We start from the raw sequence: 18,826 nt of genomic DNA on the forward strand, positions 1-18,826 counted from the left end.
TCCTACCATCTTTCTAATATCCCAGTTGGAATAATGAATACATTTCCCATTTAAATTCACCCTGTAACCTTAGTATTGTAAGTATAAAACTTAAAAACACGACGTTCATTCAATTACCAGCTGCCCATTGGCCAGGAGAGGTGGCTTATGTCAGTATTCTACTACTCAAGATGAAACAGGTTTACTTGAGTTCAAGGCCAGCCTGGGTACATGGTGAGTTCCCGGTCATGCTGGATGACCCTTTCCTCCAAATCCCAAAAGCAGACAAAGAAAAAGAACCTATGAGCCAGAAGCTGCAATATTAATATATAGTATATATTAATATATATAAAATAAAGTTTAGTATGCAAAAGTTGTATATTTCCAGTTTAACAGTTCTGTGGAGAAGATGGTTAAAGATCTTTTGAGAAGATGCTGTGATAAATAAAGATCACAGAAACAGAACTTGAGAGCATTGCTGGTTCTGCTCATACAGGAGGTAAATGTGAGAAGAGTAGACTGGAGTGAAGAGACAGCCCATACTATAGCTGGAGACGTCATGAGAAGCTCTAATAACCCAGGGTGGTAACAATGAACAGTGAACCACAGCAAATCTTTAATGGACACATCTAAATCAAACACAAGAATGCCAGTCTTAAATGTCTGACTCCAGGGCCTTTAATTATCAGAATATAAAATTTGTATTTTATATATGCTATATAAAATAACAAGACATGACAATTTGAATATACCTGCCAAGATTTTAAGAACCAAATTAAAACTTAAGAATTTTGAAAATAAAAATTCTGGTTAACTTAACCTGAAATGAATTGGTTACCTCAGAGACATAGCAGAAAAAATATGTTGGTTATATTCCAGAGAGCCAATAAAGAAGGTACGGAAACTAGAATAACCATTCACACATGCCCATATTGAATTTCTTTGCAACTATGGATAGTCTTCTTAGTGACTTCAAGAGAACTGGATTGCCTGATCAGACACAGTCTAATAATCTAAGCAGTTTCCTAAGTTGTTGACAGGAAAGATATGGCAAAAGTGGGTGGTGCTCTGTCATTTGAAGGGGCCATGTGGAAAGCATGTGAGGAAATGAGCTGACAGCAGGAAATGGACCTTGTTTCTACAGTTACAAGAAACTGAAGTTCAGCCACTGACTAAAAGGAGACTGAAAGCACATTCATCTTTGAAGGCCTCCAGGGGAAACACACTCCTTTTAGCTTTGGGAGACTAAGCAGGGGAATCCTCGGAGCTATGTAGATGTTGAAAAGTGAGATAATCAATGGTGACATTTCTGTCATTAAGCCTATTGTGAAGTAAGTCATATGGAAAGCAGAAGAAAGTTTACCAATAATGTTCTAAAAGAGAGAGAAGAGAAAACATTTGAAAACATAATATTTTCTGTAATTCAGTTGTGGAGAACTTTATAAAATGACAAAAAGGTAATAAACGTTTGAAAACTGCATGGTTTGGAAGCTAAAGATTAGAATAGTGTGTCAATAATCTGAAAATGCAGTTAAGATAAGTAGATCTAATTACCTTAAAAAGAAAAAGGAAATAGAAAATATTTTTAAAACTTTCTGGGTTATGTTTTGTTTAGAGTAAACATAATAATGTTTATATTTGCTTGAATTTTATGTTAGGATATTAAGCATTAGATTTTGTCTACATACCACATTTTTGATGATCTCATCTTTGCCGTCATGTTTCTGAACTTTGAGAAGATGATAGCAGAAATCCAACACAGCAAAGCGCCGCTGCTGTCCAAGAAGTACAATGATCATGCAGCCAGCCCAGTGGAGCCCATCTCCAAAACACTGCCTAGTAGAGGCACCAAGCAATAAGGAGAATGAACAAACAGGCAGACTCTAATGAGTGTCTCCAATCAGGCTACATTAGTTCCTTTGTCCACAGTTCCTCAGATGGGAGAAAGATGAGCACAAGAAATTTTCTCCTATAGGAGGAACAACCATATGAACTAACCAGTACCCCAGAGCTCCCCTGGGACTAAACAACCAATCAAAGAAAACACATGGTGGGACATGTGGCTTTAGCTACATATGTAGCAGAGGATGATGGCCTCGTTGGTCATCAATAGGAAGAGAGGCCCTTGGTCCTGTGAAGATTCTATGCCCCAAGGGAATGCCAGAGCCAGGAAGCGGGAGTGGATGGGCTGGGGAGCACGGGAAGCAGGGAGGGGATAGGGGATTTTTGGAGGGGAAACTAATAATATTTGAAATGTAAATAAAATATCTTATAAAATTAAAAAAAAAGTGTAAAAGCCAGTGTAGATGAAAGACACAAAGAACCCAAGATATATACCCAACAAGGCTGCCTTACATATAAATTTACAGAGACAATGGTAGCATGCACACAGCATATACCAGTTTGTACCAGATGAGGTTCTAGCAATGAGATGAAAAATGGACATACACCCTAATTTCTAACCCACAGCTATCTCTAATTACTATACACTTGAAATTTAAAGAATTGATTTTTCTCCAAAGGAGTTTCATTGGGAAACAAAACTACTCTTTTTTTTTTTTATTTATTATTATATGCAAGTACACTGTAGCTGACAGACCAGAAGAGGGTGTCATATCTCACTATGGATGGTTGTGAGCCACCATGTGGTTGCTGGGATTTGAACTCAGGACCTTTGGAAGAGCAGTCAGTGCTCTTACCCGCTGAGCCATCACCAGCCCCACAAAACTACCCTTAAGAGTAGGCCCCATGCTTATCAGTAAACGGGCAATAGGAAACACAGTCAAGGAGCTCTCCAATGGTCCTCTTTCTTACAATGTGTCACGGTTTTCTCTCTCCCTGCTCAATCCTTTGTATGTGGTATGGCTTCTAGTTGTGTGGTTTTACAGGGTTCCTGTGTATGCAGAGACTTGTGCCTCTGCATCTGTATGGTTCATTCCCTTGGTTCCTTTCCTTCTCTTTATTTGTTGTTTTGTCTTACTCTGATTGGTTTAATTTTGCTTTGTCTTATTATTTTTTTAAATAAAATTTCCCTTAGGTATCTTTTTGTTTTCTAAGAAAAGACAGAACAGGGTTAGATCTGGATGGGAGGAGATTTGGGAAGGAAATTGAATGGAGTATGTGCTATATGAGCAAAACATTTCTTTAATAAGAAAGAACGAAAGACAAATTCTTAAATTTAAATGCATTTCTACTTTTGTAATATACTGTTGTATATATGTGCTTGTGTTAGGTGTGCACAAGCACATATGTGTATCTACGTAGAATTGATTTTTATGCAATTGTTTTTTAAACTTTACTTTGACTATAAAAAAATAAGAAATTTTCTAATTTTTGATAATGCCAATTTTGGGTACCTTTAGCATGCTGTTTCATAAGCAACAGACCTGCCAAGAATAACATCATGGTTCTGCCACCCACAAACAGGAATGTCCACTTTGCTTTCAGTTGCTTTAGATTCAAATAATTCCCAGATACTCAGGCTAGATCCTTTCTTTGTCATCAAAGGAGCCACACCTCAGTGGCATTAGACCAGTGCAATGTCTGTATACTTTCTAAAAGAGTTTCATCATGTGTACCGACTTCACACTCCTTTCAGCAACCACCTTCCTTGCCAGTTCTCCCACTCTTCCAAAGAGTCACAGAACACCCCCCCCACACACACCCACACACACACATACACACTTACTCCACTGTAAACTCGTGTGTCCCTACAGGAATGCAGTAAACAAACTGCATGGCACTCCATAGTCTGTGAAACTCCACACACTCATCCACGTGCATGACCCCATTGCTGGGTAGGGGCCCACGCCAGATGGGATCATCCAGAAAGGTCCGGATCCGTGTCAGGATGACTTCAAACATGGACAGACCACAACAGAGACGCTCCTTGGTCAGCAAGTCCCCCTCTCTTGCAATTGCAATTTGCTGCAAAAAGTACATGGAATATTACAAGCCATGATAGAATACTAAAGGGCTAAAAACAAACTACCGCCAGCCCACTTACTCGGTAGGAAATGCTAAGTTGGCAGAACAGGGTTTTGCAGCATCAACAGGTTATATCAGCAGTTATCTATATGCTAAAGATTAAAATACTGTAGATACTGTAAAATACTTCACTCTTCTGTCTAGAAGAGTGAAGTAGAGATATTTCTAGTGGTCACAAAAAATTTACTGGCATCTCGTGGTTAGAAACCAGCAATGCCACTGAACAGAGTCTATAAGACAACCTCAAACAAAAACTCTGGTTCAAAACAGCAATGGTCCAAACAGTTAAGTATGCCAGATCTAGGGTAAACTGCATTCTTTTTTGTTTGTTTGGGTTTTTGGGGGGCGTTTTTTGAGACAGGGTTTCTCTGTGTGGCACTGAATGCATATGGCACACAAATATACTTAAGCACACACAAATACACTTTTTTTTTTTTTTTTTTTTTTTTGGTGAGACAAGTTCTTTTTATATAGCTCTGACTGTCCTGGAACTCACTCTGTAGACCAGACTGGCATTAAATTCAGAAATCCACCTGCCTCTGCCTCCCAAGTGCTGGGATTAAAGGTGTGCGCCACCACTGCCCAGGGATAAACTTCATTCTGATACCTTGCCTTTTGTCACAATTTCTTCTAAGAAGCAACTCTATTTAAAAAGCTTGGGGCAATGGTGATGAACACTATTAATCCCAGCACTTGGGAGGCAGAGGCAGGTGGGTCACTATGAGTTTGAGGCCAGCCTGGTCTACAGAGCAAGTTCAAGGACAGCCATGGCTACACAGAAACCCTGTCTCAAAAAGAAAAGGAAAACAAACAATTGTTCATGAAAGGGTGGAGTATAACAACAGGCAACATCTGAGTACATCTTTGTTTCTAAGATAGATGTTCAGCCCTTTCTGAATCCTCTCTCTAATCCTCCCAACTCTTCCAACAGTCTTGACCTCACAGTAACTTCTGGCTGTTCCACTGGCCTGATGTGAATTTCCACCCAGTACACAAACCCTAGCAACCATAGCATCTTACCTGTGGGGTTCCCAGCCTTTCAATCAGTGGGACAAGGTGCAGTGGGGCGTACTTGGATTCTAGTCTTTTCATTTTGGCATCAACTCTCTCCCCCTCTGCATTGGAAAATACATTATTATGCTCTGTCCTTATGTAAGATTTTAAAATTGCCAAAGTTTAATTTTTAACAGAAATTTAAAGATTCACTTGACTCCATGGGTGGGGATTCTCTTTGGAAAGAGTATATTATAGTATGTTAAAATATACAATATATTAAAATGGCTTATTTTAATTCAAGCTAACAAGTTTACTAATGTAACCATTTAGAATCTGCTTTCAGCTTGGACTAGTGTAACTTTTTCATGTAATAATTTACAGAATGGGGGAACATGGAAGAGTTTAATGTGCAGTTTTCAAATTTCACTGAAAATTCTAAACATGATCTAAAGCAAAATAGAACAGTGAACCTCTTTACTCGTCATCTACTATGACATCTATCAACTTGGTGGTCATTGTTTTTATTATCCTGTTACAGAACCTGTACCTGTTTCTGTATTATTTTGAAATGGGTTCTAGACTTTATAACTATTATAACTACTTGAGTTTATGGATTCTAACCAGGTTAGACACACCCTACAGAGACTCAACAGGCACCAACATAACTGAACATTGGCCTTTTCTCTGGCTGCACAGTGTAATAAGTATGACTCCTTCATGTGCAAGGTGAACTCTGGTTTATGATGCAGACTCACCTTTTACGTGGATTCGAGGTAAGATATTCTGGAAAGGAGCTGCATGCAACAGGTCACAGACTTCTTCTAAAGACTAAAACAGAGTAGAAAAAGTCATTCCAGGAAGGGGATCTCATAGTGAAAAAGATGATAAATGTCTGGTGCAGAAAAGTTCCACTTTTCCCATTAGAACAAAATAAACGATTGTCCACAGAATTTACTGGAATAGTGTTAATGTCCCATTGAGCTACTTTTCCGGTCCACTGGAAAAACACTCTTTAAACGAAGAGACATTATATTCTTGTTTTCTAAATGTAGGGAACCATAAACAGTTACACTGCCCACCTCATACCCTTTCTAAAGAGGGGTGTGGAAAACACAAAAGAGAAAAAGAAAACTTCTTTGTCATCAGCAGTGAAAACTCTGGCCCAGCTAAGATGGGCTGAACTGAGAACTCACCAGGCTTTGCTCGATAAGCAGGCAGAAGAGAACAGCATTGCCCACCTCCCGCAGGTTCTGGAAGCATACGGTTTTCAGCTCTGCATACTCCACAATGTCCTTCAGCTGGTGGTGGAAGAACTCTAGGATGCCTGTGGCAGCAGAAGTGTCAGGGATTCAGGCACAGCACTAGCACTGCTATTCTAACACTACCTGGCTATGGAGATTATCACATGCTTCCAGCAACGAAGGTATTTCACAGGTATTTATTCATAGTGATAAAGAATGAACTAACTGATGTCATCTTTGGAGACAATACCATCACGTAAGAGTTTATAAAAGGCATGCTTGCGTGCTCTCTCTCTCTCTCTCTCTCTCTCTCTCTCTCTCTCTCTCTCAGAGTTTATAAAAGGCATGCTTGCGCGCGCTCTCTCTCTCTCTCTCTTGTTCGTGTTCTCTCTCTCTCTCTTTGGAGACAGTTTCTCTGTGTAACACTGTTTGTCCTAGAACTTGTTTTATAAACAAGGCTGGTGTTGATCTCAAAGATCCACCTGCCTCTGCCTCCCAAGTGCTGTGATTAAAGGCGTGCACCACCACTGCCCTGTACTTTTAAGTGACAAAGGTCTGTAGCGTCGAGGTTAATCCTAAAGCAACACTGAGCTCATTATGGATATTTATTTGGATAGCCTTACACCAGCCTGCAGCAAGTCATGAAGGTTGAGCTAGAAGTAAGTACACATCCAAGGACCATGGGTGAAGTTCTTACAGCCTGAGCCAGATGAGGCAGAATGCTTTACAGACCAACAAGACTATCTAATGGGTAAGAGGCCAGAGGGAGGGTATAGGAAGTAGAGCCGTGTGGCTGCTTTAAATGCTTGTCCCCAAGAAGAGGGCATTAGGATCTGGTAGTTAAGCTCCCTCTGCTTTTCTTGGTAGGTGATTATTTTCAGGATCTGGGATAACAATATGTTCAATACCCCATTACCAAAATCCTTGCTAGTTGACAAGCTGGGTCCCTCAGTTGTTTAACTGCAAATACTGACCCCAAAGTCCTACACACTTGCCTGCTACCCAGTTGTAAGGTGTGTGTGTTTGTTCTACTCTAAACAGGCAGATTCTGGTTTGGGTTTCTTTCAAATCTGGTCTTTATCAACTTGATTCCCTTCTCATGAGGTTTGTACTCATGCGGGGTACCCCAGCCACCTTTGCTCACCAGGAGAGCCATACTCATGTCGCGGAAGCCGGCAGATCTTGGGCATCACTTCCATCAGAGTTTTCACGTACTGCAGGATTGTGCCTTGCAGCTGCAAAAGACAAAGGCTGTCAGCTATCTCCCTCCCTTTCATGGATGGCTCTGGGAAGTGTGTGCTCTAAAAATCAGTCCATGAGCAAAATACAGTTATGACCAAGTTTGTAGAATCAGTTTGGCTCGGGAATGAAATCCCACCTGTGAAAAGAGAGTACCCTCTACTGAGCATCTATAGAGAACTATATTCACACTCTAAAATACAAGTCCCTTTCTAAGACATGAAGTAGTCAGGAAATAAAGCAGCAGGATTCACATTCCCATGTAGGTTCCATGCTGACCCACTGTCAACACCAAGAGTGCCAACAGCTCTAGGAGCAATAGCCCCTGTAAGATAGTTTCTATTTCCTCTGACAGACTTAGGATGGCTTCCAGGCTAGACCATGTCACCTTTGTGTTTAGCCACATGAGGGCTGCATTCCTAATTTTCTTTTCCAACTTTCAAGGATTTTAAGGCAGAACAGTCCATAAAGTGTGAGTGGTCCCGAAGATCACAGATGGGCAAATGACTAAACTCTTCTACATTCTAGTTAAGTGTGATGGCTTGGATGAAAATGGCCCTTATAGGCTCATCTATTTGAATGCTTAGTCACCAGTGAGTTGGAATATCTGAGAAAGAGTAGAAAGAGTATTGGAGGAAGTGTGTTGCGGGCATTATTAGGCTTTGAGTTTCAAAAGTCCATGCCAGGCCCAGTGTTGATGTTTCTGCCTGCTGCTTGACAATCGAATTTTCAGCCAGTTCTCTAGTACCATGTCTGCCCAATGTGCTCTTTCATTCCCTGCTGTGATAATAATGAACAAACCCTCTGAAACGGTAACCAAGCCTACAGTTAAGCAATTAAATGCTTTATTTTATAAGAATTGCCTTGGACATTCATGGTGTATCCTTACAACAACAGAACAGTAACTAAGGCATTACATATAACCTGTTATAACTCTACGACTTCTCAGAGTTGTTAACCTTTGCTACAAGTTCAAGACAATGTCAGGTCTTTGATGGACTGAGGTTGTACTCAGGTGGCCACAAATTCAGATTCAAACTTTCTTTATACTTAGTGGGCTATACAGCATAGTTGGATGTCAACTTAAAACAAGCTAGAGTTACTTAGGAAGATGGATGCAGCTGAGACAATGCTTCCATTAAGATTAGCCTGTAGGCAAGTCTGTATGGTATTTTCTGGATTGATGATTGATGTAGGAGTGCCTAGCTCACTATTGACAGTGCTACTCCCTGGCCAGATGGTCCTAGGTGCTATAAGAAAGCAGGCTGAGCAAGACACCAGGAAGGAGCAAGCACTTCTCCAGATCTCTGTATCACTTCCTTGTTACAGATTCCTGCCTTGAGTTCTTGACCCGACTCCCTTCAATGACGGGCTGTGATTGAATCATGAAAGTTAAAATAAACCCCTTTTTCCCACGTTGCTTTTGGTCATAGTGGTTTCTCACAGAAATAGAAACCCTAACTAAAAGATGGCCATGCAGCTGGATTTTTCCTGTCCAATTAAATTAATTATTAATACAACAAGAAGCCTGTGATTGGACAGGGAAAAGGGAGGCGGAGTGAAGAGTTGCAGAGAGGGAGACGGAGGAGACAGGAAGGAGGAGGAGGAAAGATGGAGCAAGAGGAAGATGATCCAGATTCCACATGGCTTTAAACAGCCACAGGTAGCTATAAATATCATAAAGGATAGAATAATTGTGATAACTTGTCTAATCTAGGTGGCAGCTTGGTTTTTTGTTTTGTTTTGTTCTTGTTTCTGTTTTTGTTTTTCGAGACAGGGTTTCTCTGTGCAATCCTGGCTGTCCTGGAACCCACTCTGTAGACCAGGCTGGCCTCGAACTCAGAAATCCACCTGCCTCTGCCTCCCAAGTGCTGGGATTAAAGGCAAGCGCTGGAGGTGGGCAGCTTGTATCATTATCAATTGGCTCTGAAAATATTGTGCAGGCATCTTGTGAATTGAGAATTTATTGGTTACATAAATCTGACTGGTTAATTATAAGCTTCTAAGAGTTTTGATTTTACTGGGTTAATGGGAATTGTGACAGCTAACCCGCCAGGTGGGTGGTCATTGCATGGGGCTGGTGTGGCAGCGACCTACCAAGTGAACTTAGCTAGTTGAGTGGAGATGTCTCAGGAACTCTGGGCCAGAGAGTCTGCTGAGATGAGAACAACCTGCTGTGGCACGTCACTGCCGGGCATAGCATGGGAAATGCCATTCTTTTAATATTTCCCACAATATGGGCAGATCATGAAAAACATGAAAAAGAAATACACTTCCCCAAAAAGATAAATTATGGAAGAATAGGTTAAAGTCAGTGATGGAACACATGTGTAAGGCTCTTAAGTTCGACAATCAGCACCACAAACAAAAAAACAAGCAAACAAACAAATTAAGGAGAAACGATTGAAGATTTTGAAACATTCTTTTATAGTGAAAAATAATAATGAAATTATGAGGGATGAGAAGATAACTCAATCCATAATGTGTTTGCCATGCAAGAATAATGATTTAAGATCAAGCCCCAAATCATGCATTAAAAAATAAATAAAAATAATAAAAAAAAACCAGTGCAGCACATTTGTAATCTCAGGACCAGTAAGACAGAGAGGTGGTTCCCTGGGGTTTGTTGGTCATCCAGTCTAGCCTTGATTGGTTCTATTCCAGTACAATAATCTGCCTCGTAAAACAAGGTGGGAGCAACAGAGGTGGCCTGTGGGTAAGAGTGCTTGCTCTAAAAGTAAAAGATCTGAGATTTATATACATGGGGACACAGAGAGAGGGAAGGGGAGGAGAAAGGGGGGAGGGGGGAGACTGGCTGACTATGAATTAAAAGAAAAAGTCCACTGTGGTCTATAAATGACATCATTTTCCCTTTGCGAAAACCTGTACCATAAGGCTTTGTACTGGCCCATTTTATGTTTACATGATACAAACTCGAGTCACTGAAAGTAGGCAGCCTCAACTGAGAAAATGCTTCAATAATATGGGGCTACAGGCATATAGGCAAAACCTGTAGAGTATTTTCCGGATCCATGGTTGATGTTGGAGGGCCCACCACATTGTGGGTGGGGCCACCCCTGGGCAAGTGTTCTGAGTTCTATGGGAAAGCAGACTGAGTAAGCCATGAGGAACAAGCCAGTACACAGCACCTCCACGGCCTCTATACCAGCTTTTGCCTCCAGTTTCCTGCCCTGCTTCGGTTCCTGTTCTGACTTCTTTACGGAAGTTAAGGCAAAAAAAAACCCAAAACAAACAAACAAACAAAAAACAGCAACCCCCCCCCCCCCCAAAACCCCCTTTCTCCTCATTTTGCCTTGGGTTATGGTGTTTCTCATAGCAATAATAACATAAGCCAGGCTTCTGTGCAGATGGTGACATGTGTACAACTCTGACCTCACTCTGGGGCTACACATGTGCATCTAAGTCCTTTACTCACATTTGTTTCCAGAACAAAAGCACATACCACTTGCCTCACTAACTGTGCAGCTCACTTTCATCTGTCAGGAGACTTCTCACTGCCTTCTCACTGGAACACTTGAACGGCCCACAGCTGACGTATCTATCCCTATAGTGGCTGTTCCTGCCTACCATAAATACCTGAGGGTCTGTAAACTTCCTGTGGTCAGTATCATCTCCATATACCTCTATACAGTGTTCCTAGAGATCTGTGTGTTATGAAAATCCATACTTCACAAATAAAAACAAGAATATATATATTTATAGAGTTGGGGGCCAGAAAGATGGCTCAGTGATTAAGAACATTTGTTCATTTGGGACCCTCATTTGGTTTCCAGTATCTACATATCTACATATCACAGACAACCACAAAACAAAACAAACAAACAAAACTGGAGAGAACAGACTGTGGCAAGCATCTTTTGGCTGGGACTTTTGTCTTCTACTTTGTTTTTAATTCCCCTCAAGTTTAGGGTTGCAGTGGTGGTCTTTGATAAGACTTCTGCATAGTAGAAGAAGCAACATTCTCTTATTATAAACATAATATTCTGGTTATAAACCATTCCCAAAGCCTGGTATGGTGGTACAGATCTCTAATACTAGCAATCTAGAAGCCAAGGCAAGATGACTGAGACCAGCCTACACTAAATATAGTAAGACTATATCTCAGACAGGCAGAAACAACAAACAATGATAAATCAGTCCTATAACTTCAATCTCTCCTTTTGGGAAACTGGGGGTGTTATTTGTAAGGGACAGATCAGATGTTCTCTAGGCTGGCCTGCAGCTCCTGGGTTTAAGCAAAATTCCTGCCTCAATCTCTTGAGAACGAGGTAGGACAGTGACATCCTTTTATATCCAGAACCATTCTCTTTAGTTAGGAGAAATGTCTGAAGCTAAGTTGAAGCATTTTTTTCTATTTCAGCTACACATCCCAGACAGAAAGAGAAGACCCCTCCTACCCACAAATGGCTGTGTTTATCCAACCCAGTGAATCCATGCTACAGGGAAAACTCATTCCAGGAAAACTCACCAGGCTCTTGACAACCTTCAGCAACTCTTCCATGACTACTGCAATGCCCTGGTAACCAAGTAGCCGGCAGATGACTTGGAAGTGAGGAGGCCCCACAAAGTTCCGGTAGCTGCCATAAATGCTTGAGTAGGCTAGGTTCAAAGCCTAGGGAAAAGAGGACAGTTTTCAACATCGTTCTCACACATTCATGCAGACGGCATTGGGAGATGTGTTCAATTTTTACCACATCTTAAGCGAAGGAGCGACTTCCCTTGTAACCTACACTGCCCTTACTGATGTGGAGGTTTTCATCTTTTTAAAGAGTAAACTGTATGCAGAGAAAATAATGGGACAGTGGAGACCATCCTCTGAGGGAGGCAGAAGATATTCAAGAGCTGACTGGAGCATGGGTAGGTGACGAAAGATTTCCATGCAGGAAGGGTCACTAACCTTGTGGAAAGGACCAGGTATGGAAAACAGGGAGATGCGGAATTAAAGGATTTCATTTCCTTCCATGTATCTTCTAAATTTCCCTTAATACTTCTCTGACCTGATGGCTTCTATCCCCACACAGCATTGTGGTAATGGCCCCTCTAATCCTGTGCTATAACATGGGTGCTAGGGACTTGAACTCAGAGCCTCACATTTGCACAGGAAGTACTCTTTCTTATCCACGGAGTCACATCCACAGCCTGTCTTAACTTTTAAAAATGAGTTTCTAGTTTGAGTTTTCTATGTCTATGATTTCAACTCCAAATTTAAGTTTTATTTTTATTATTTATTTATTTATTTATTTATTTATTTATTTATTGTTGTTGTTTTTTTGAGACAGGGTTTCTCTGTATAGCCCTGGCTGTCCTGGAACTCACTTTGTAGATCAGGCTGGCCTCAAACTCAGAAATCTGCCTGCCTCTGCCTCCCGAGTGCTGGATTAAAGGTGTGTGCCACCACCGCCCGGCCAGATTTAAGTTTTAAGTTTACTTTGTAGCTCAGGATATGGTCTAGCCTGGTAAATGTCCATGGCCACTTAAGAGCGCATCCTGATGCCATGTAGTGTTGAGTTTCAGTTCTTCATTCCTTCATTCCAGCAACATGGGTTGCTCAGAGAAGAGCTGAAGTTCTTGTGTAGCCTATGGAGTATCTCATTTTTTCTTTTAAAAATGAAATTTTTGTTTCTGTATAGAAGCTCTCATTGGCAAAGAAACATGCTGAATTGGCATATCCCAAGTATTTTCCTAGTAAGGTCCTTTGCTCTGAAGTCTAGTTTATCGTGTAGTAAGTAATATAGCCACATCTGCTTTGTTTTGACCAATACTTGTATCACACATCTTTTTCTCTTCTCTCCTTTATCTTTTGGTATCATAAACTGAAATCAAGCTAAGCTGAGCATATATAATTGAGCTAAGAATTTTTGTTGCTTTTATCCTGAGAATCAAACCTAAGACCTCATACACACTAAGTACATATCTACATGCTGGTCCCAATCATCTTTTAATCCATTCTGCTAATCTGTCTTTTGAATGTATTTAGGCTATTTACAGTTATTTACAGTTAACACATTTACACGCTGGTATTGTGAGGTGTAAACCTATAGTTCTCATTTTCTGCTTGTTCTTTGTCTCCTATTCTTCTGTTTCAGTCCCACTGGGTTACTGAAAACAGTTTTTAGAATTCTATCTTGGGGCTGAAGAGAAGGCTCAGTGGTTAAGAACACTGGCTGCTCTTCCAGAGATCTTAAGTTCTGTTCGCAGCAACGACATGGTGGCTCACAACCATCAGTAATAGGATCTGATGCCCTTTTTGGAGTGAAGGTGTACATGTAGACAGAGTACTCATACATAAAATAAAGTCTTTTTAAAATATAATAAAAAACACAGTTCCATTTTAATATTCATCTATAATATTTCTAAGTATGTCTTCATATAGATACTGTGCTAAGTCTACTGTTGCCAGCATTTGCCACTTTGGTCCCTCTGTCCTCCTTCCCTTTACTACTGTCTAGCATGCCCTACGCATACAATGAGAACCACACGAAGGCTACAAGGAAGGTGAACAAGAAAGGACATAGCACACCTGAAGAAGGCCCTCTGCATCTCCTAGGAGCTTACTCCTTAAAATAGTCATTGCGTTACTAGCCGATAAGGTTTTCTACATCTGGAACCCATGACGAGCATGGTCACCTACGTAAACATATTTTCTATAATAACTGATATTCTCTGACGGGTTTTAGAAGACAGAGCTGGTTACATAGGTAGTATGTGCCTACCTCCCAGCCCTAGGGAAGCCTTTGTCCTGATGATTTAGATGGCTTCTCCTCCCTGGGAGGAGTCTAAACACATACCTGTTTAGACTCTGAAGGAAAATTCACCTCTATCTCATTCGTCTTTTACCTGTGTGGACCCTGCTTTGTCCTTCGGCCGCAGGCCATGAACATAAATGACTATGAGCCCCAAGTCCTTTGTGAATCTCAGATGTGTAACTTGTCGTGGACCCCTAAAACAAGACTCTGAGCTTATGTTGTTCATAGAAGACTGGCTACATGGAACACACTCTGCCTGTGCAGTGCCAACCCCTACAACGTCATCATATCACATCACACTTGAAAGAAGCAGAATCAGGTCAGGTCAGACGACCCCTCCTCTCCAGGTCTTCCTTGAAGTCTACCACTGAATGCCAAAGGCTGGGGATTCTGAGTAAGATATTTGCTTGGTAAGAGGTTTGCTTGAAAAACAGCAAAACCTGGAAACTATTAGTGAAATGGATTGACTTCATATTGCAAGTGATGATGTTGACTCCCAGAGTAACCCTGCCTGTGGCCAGTGGCTGTAGAGGAACCAGTGCTCAGTACACCCATGGTCCCTGGCTTCTTCACCCAACTGGGTGTTTAGTTACTCAATGGATTAGGCAAATCTCAATGAGAGATAGGGAGGCTGCTCTGTTTATGAGAGGACAAGGTTGTAAATGCTCTACTTAAAATATTTAGACTCTGGGGGCTGGTGAGATGGCTCAGCAGTTAAGAGCACTGACTGCTCTTCTGGAGGTCCTGAGTTCAAATCCCAGCAACCACATGGTGGCTCACAACCATCCATAACAAGATGTGACGCCTTCTTCTGGCATGTCTGAAGACAGTTACAGTGTACTTACATATAATAAATAAAATAAAAAAAAATTTTCCAAAACTCATAGCTCCACTCAAGATTCTCCTGCCTAAGTCTCAACTAGAAGACAACAGACGGCAGCCTGGAGAAACCTGATCTAGGTTCACCGATCTAGGTTCTATGATGTGAGGTGAGAGCTACAGATCTGCTTCTGGATGATGCCACAGGTATCCAAGGACACAGCAATCACCAAAGACACATCCAGGAGCATAGATGAGATAGGAAAGGAAAGGGTTAAGAACATCTTCCACTGCCAGGCATGGTGGTACATGCCTATCATTGCATCTGAGAAGCTGCAGCAGAGGGATCAATAGCTCAAGGTCCATAGAGTAGGTTCAAGGCAAGTCTATGCTTCATGAGACCCTGACTCAAAAAAGAAAATGTCCTCCAAATTAATTTTCTTTCTGTTTCTCAGATCTAATAAAAGTGTTTACTTGCAGGCTGTCCCAGTTTTTTGTTTTTGAAGTTTGGCAGAAACTAGAGTTATCTGAGAATAAGTAACAACAGTTGAGAAAGTGCTTCCATATAACTGGCCAGTAGACAGTCCTGGGAGGCCTTTTCTTTTTTAAAAAACAATTTACCCATGTATTTCTTATATATTTATGTATTTATCTAATGTAGGAGTACTCTGTTGGCTATACACCTCCATGTCAGACGAAGGCATCAAATCCTTTCACATATGGACAGAAGCCACCAGGTGGTTGCTGGGAATTGAACTCAAGTCCTCTGGAAGAGCAGCCACTGTTCATAAGCACTGAGCCATTTCACCAGTCTAGCCTGTGAGGCATTTTCTTAATTAGTGATTGAAGCAGGAGAGCCCCAGCCCATTGTGAGTGGTACTGCCTTGGGCTAGTGGTCTTGGGTGTCAGAAAGCAGGCTGCTATGGGGAGCAAGCCAGTAGTACTCCTCCATGGCCTATGTCTTAGTTGCTGCCTTGAGTTCCTGTCCTGACTTTTTCAAGTGGTAGACTGTGATGTGAAAGTAAAAGCTGAATGAATCCCTTTCTCCCCAAGCTGTTTTTGGTCAGTATTCCAGCACAGCGGTAGAAACCCGAGACATAGGTCTTTGTCCTCTAGGTCTGTGTCATCTGTCATGATAACCTTACAACTATTGCTTTTAATATGTATGTGTACTGGTTGGCCCGGTGCCCATGGAGTCTAGAAAAGGACATTGGATCCTTGTAACCAGAGTCAATCTTGGTCTTGAACACACAAAAATCTGTTCCTGCTGTCAGCTGCACTCTACAGCAGAACACTTGAAAACAGCATGGGAAGAGCAGGGAGGTGTCCTGGCACTGGCCAAACTCCTGGTCACACTGCCGACCACCTCTCACATCCTAGGTTCCTAGCAGGTAAGGATTTTATAGAATTCCTGATATGGTTAAGTCGTTTTAGGAAGTGAGTAAGGTGGCTGAATCAAAGTCTAAGGAGATAGTCTAAGTGGTTTTGCCAGAAAGATCTAACAAAGTTAAAATAAAGACTAGAAAGTGCTCCCCCCTTGTGAAACAGTAAGGGCTGCACAGGGTAGAAAAGGAGGAGGGTGAGCTTTCATGTGTTCCAAGCATGTAATGTAACAGCCAGGAAAACAGGCTTGGGACAAACTAACGATCTAAGGAAACAGTCATTCAAAGTTGGCTCTGAGTTCCTGGGTCTCACATCTAGGGATAAGACCACAAGTTTCGGAGTTGGCCATGAGAAGACAGGGTTATGAGCTAAGTAAACAATTCTATGATGAGGGTAAGAACAGAGAACAGATGATTTGTTTCTTGGTAAACACAAATTGTCAGCTAAGCATAGGAAAAAACCTGCTAATCGATGACAAAAGAATTATTGCTTTGAGTTACATTCAAGTCGGGGAGAGAAAGATAGACCGGAAATGTTTAGTTAGGTGTAACTTTCAAAAAAATACAGTCAATAATCCTATTATCATTTCTTTTTGGATAATGATTTTAATCTGTTTTTTTGTTGTTGTTGTTGCTGTTTTTTTTATTTGTTTGTTTTTTGGTTTTTCGAGACAGGGTTTCTCTGTGTACCCCTGGCTATCCTGGAACTCACTCTGTAGACCAGGCTGGCCTCAAACTCAGAAATCTGCCTGCCTCTGCCTCCCAAGTGCTAGGACTAAAGGCGGGCGCCACCACGCCCAGCTTTTTTTTTTTTTGGTTTTTCGAGACAGGGTTTCTCTTTATAGCTCTGGCTGTCCTGAAGCTCACTTTGTAGACCAGGCTGGCCTCGAACTCAGAAATCCGCCTGCCTCTGCCTCCCGAGTGCTGGGATTAAAGGCGTGCGCCACCACGCCCGGCTCACGCCCAGCTTTTAATCTGTTTTTTGAAGAGTGTGTTTTTGTGGTGATTGTGTTAAGGATGTACGTAAGTAGTGTCTATGAGATGATTTTCTTCTTATACAGTAACTGCCTTAGGGGGTACAAAAGGCTAGGGAGAAAAGAAAGTTGTTGGAGTCAGTTTGTTGGAGTCTGCTCCATATACCAACACGTGTGTCTATGTGTATATAAAATGCTTGGGGCCTGCATGTTAACACTTTCCTCATCCATCCAATGGTCTGTCTGTCAGTCTGTGTGAAGTCATTGGAGCTTGTCTGAATTCCTTTCATCCAGCAAGTGAGAATGTGTGTGTGTGGTGTGTGTGTGTGTGTGTGAATTTTTCTCTTTATAGCCAGCCCCAGATAATTAAGTTTTGCACACATCAGAACAAAGTATAATGACACCTATGTATGAAAACGCTATAACCAACTATTTGTATGCTAAGTGAAAACAACTAACTTTTAAAAATCACCCCAGTGTCTTCAAGGACTAAAACGGAATACCTTTCTTTCTCCGTTTCTTACCAACTTGACAAAGCCTAGAGTTACCTGGGAAGGGGAACCTCAACTAAGAAGCAAGTCTGTGGGGTGCTCTGTGGTTAAAGGTCAGTGTGGGAGGGCCCAGCCCAGTGGGGACAGTGCCACCCCTGAGCAGGTAGACCTGGGAGCCATAAGGAAGCAGGTGAGCGAGTCAGTAAGCAAGTAAGCAGTAAGCAACGTTTCTGTCCTTTCCTTCAGCTCCCGCCTCCAGTTTCCTGCTGACTTCCCTTCAGGACGGACGACAACTGTGAACTGAAATGAACACTTTCCCTTCATGATTGTGGTCAGGTGCTTACCACGGCAATAGAAGTCGATGGTGACATAAAGAGAAAACGACCTACCTTGGATCCATGCAAATACTGGGGCTGTGCGTTAGGCTGTTTGTCTCTTTGAAATTCCTGAGAAAATGGTAATACTGTCCGAACAAACCTAAGGGAGAAAGAGTACGAGAGAAAATAAGGAAAACCAAATTTAATAGCAAATTCTTGAGCTCCAAAAGTTTTATTATGTATCGTAAATCTTTCTCATTGTTAGCTGGCAACATCAAAGAGGAAAATTCTAGTAAATCAAACCCCATAGAATTAAATATATATAAATTATCTAAACGGCCATAAATAATAGTAAATCCAAGCCAGAGTAGGAACCTCTGTTGTCCTTCTACCTATAAACACATCTTCTAATTCACAAAGGCCTAGTAGCATCAAAACTATCTTAACTCTAAAGCAGGACTTGATATCTATAATGAACACATTCTTGGCTTTGGCATGTACCAGAAATGGGGGAAAACAGGAGTCTACAACATGAGTGGTGACATCCTGGGTACTTAGAGCACTAGTTTTGGACTATGAAGAAGCCAAGTAAAATATGTTTAACCCAATTCAGTCAAGACTGCATCTAGAAAAC

General features: G+C 41.4%; 1 protein-coding gene across 2 annotated transcripts in view; it reads right to left on the reverse strand.

Moving 5' to 3' along the window:
• Cyfip1 (cytoplasmic FMR1 interacting protein 1) overlaps positions 1 to 18,826 on the reverse strand; it is a 95,097-nt gene that overhangs the window by 2,210 nt on the left and 74,061 nt on the right. For both annotated transcript variants that reach the window (XM_021166451.3, XM_021166452.3), the window contains exons 23-30: positions 18,265 to 18,352; positions 11,932 to 12,075; positions 7,348 to 7,438; positions 6,156 to 6,286; positions 5,718 to 5,790; positions 4,987 to 5,081; positions 3,668 to 3,906; positions 1,668 to 1,815 (exon numbers count right to left, since the gene is read on the reverse strand). In XM_021166451.3, coding sequence (XP_021022110.1) covers positions 1,668 to 1,815; positions 3,668 to 3,906; positions 4,987 to 5,081; positions 5,718 to 5,790; positions 6,156 to 6,286; positions 7,348 to 7,438; positions 11,932 to 12,075; positions 18,265 to 18,352 — 1,009 coding nt within the window. The remainder of the gene's footprint in view (positions 1 to 1,667; positions 1,816 to 3,667; positions 3,907 to 4,986; positions 5,082 to 5,717; positions 5,791 to 6,155; positions 6,287 to 7,347; positions 7,439 to 11,931; positions 12,076 to 18,264; positions 18,353 to 18,826) is intronic.

Source organism: Mus caroli, unplaced genomic scaffold (assembly GCF_978045245.1).
Source record: "Mus caroli unplaced genomic scaffold, Mus_caroli_1 scaffold_8, whole genome shotgun sequence".
NCBI classification, from domain to species: domain Eukaryota; kingdom Metazoa; phylum Chordata; class Mammalia; order Rodentia; family Muridae; genus Mus; species Mus caroli.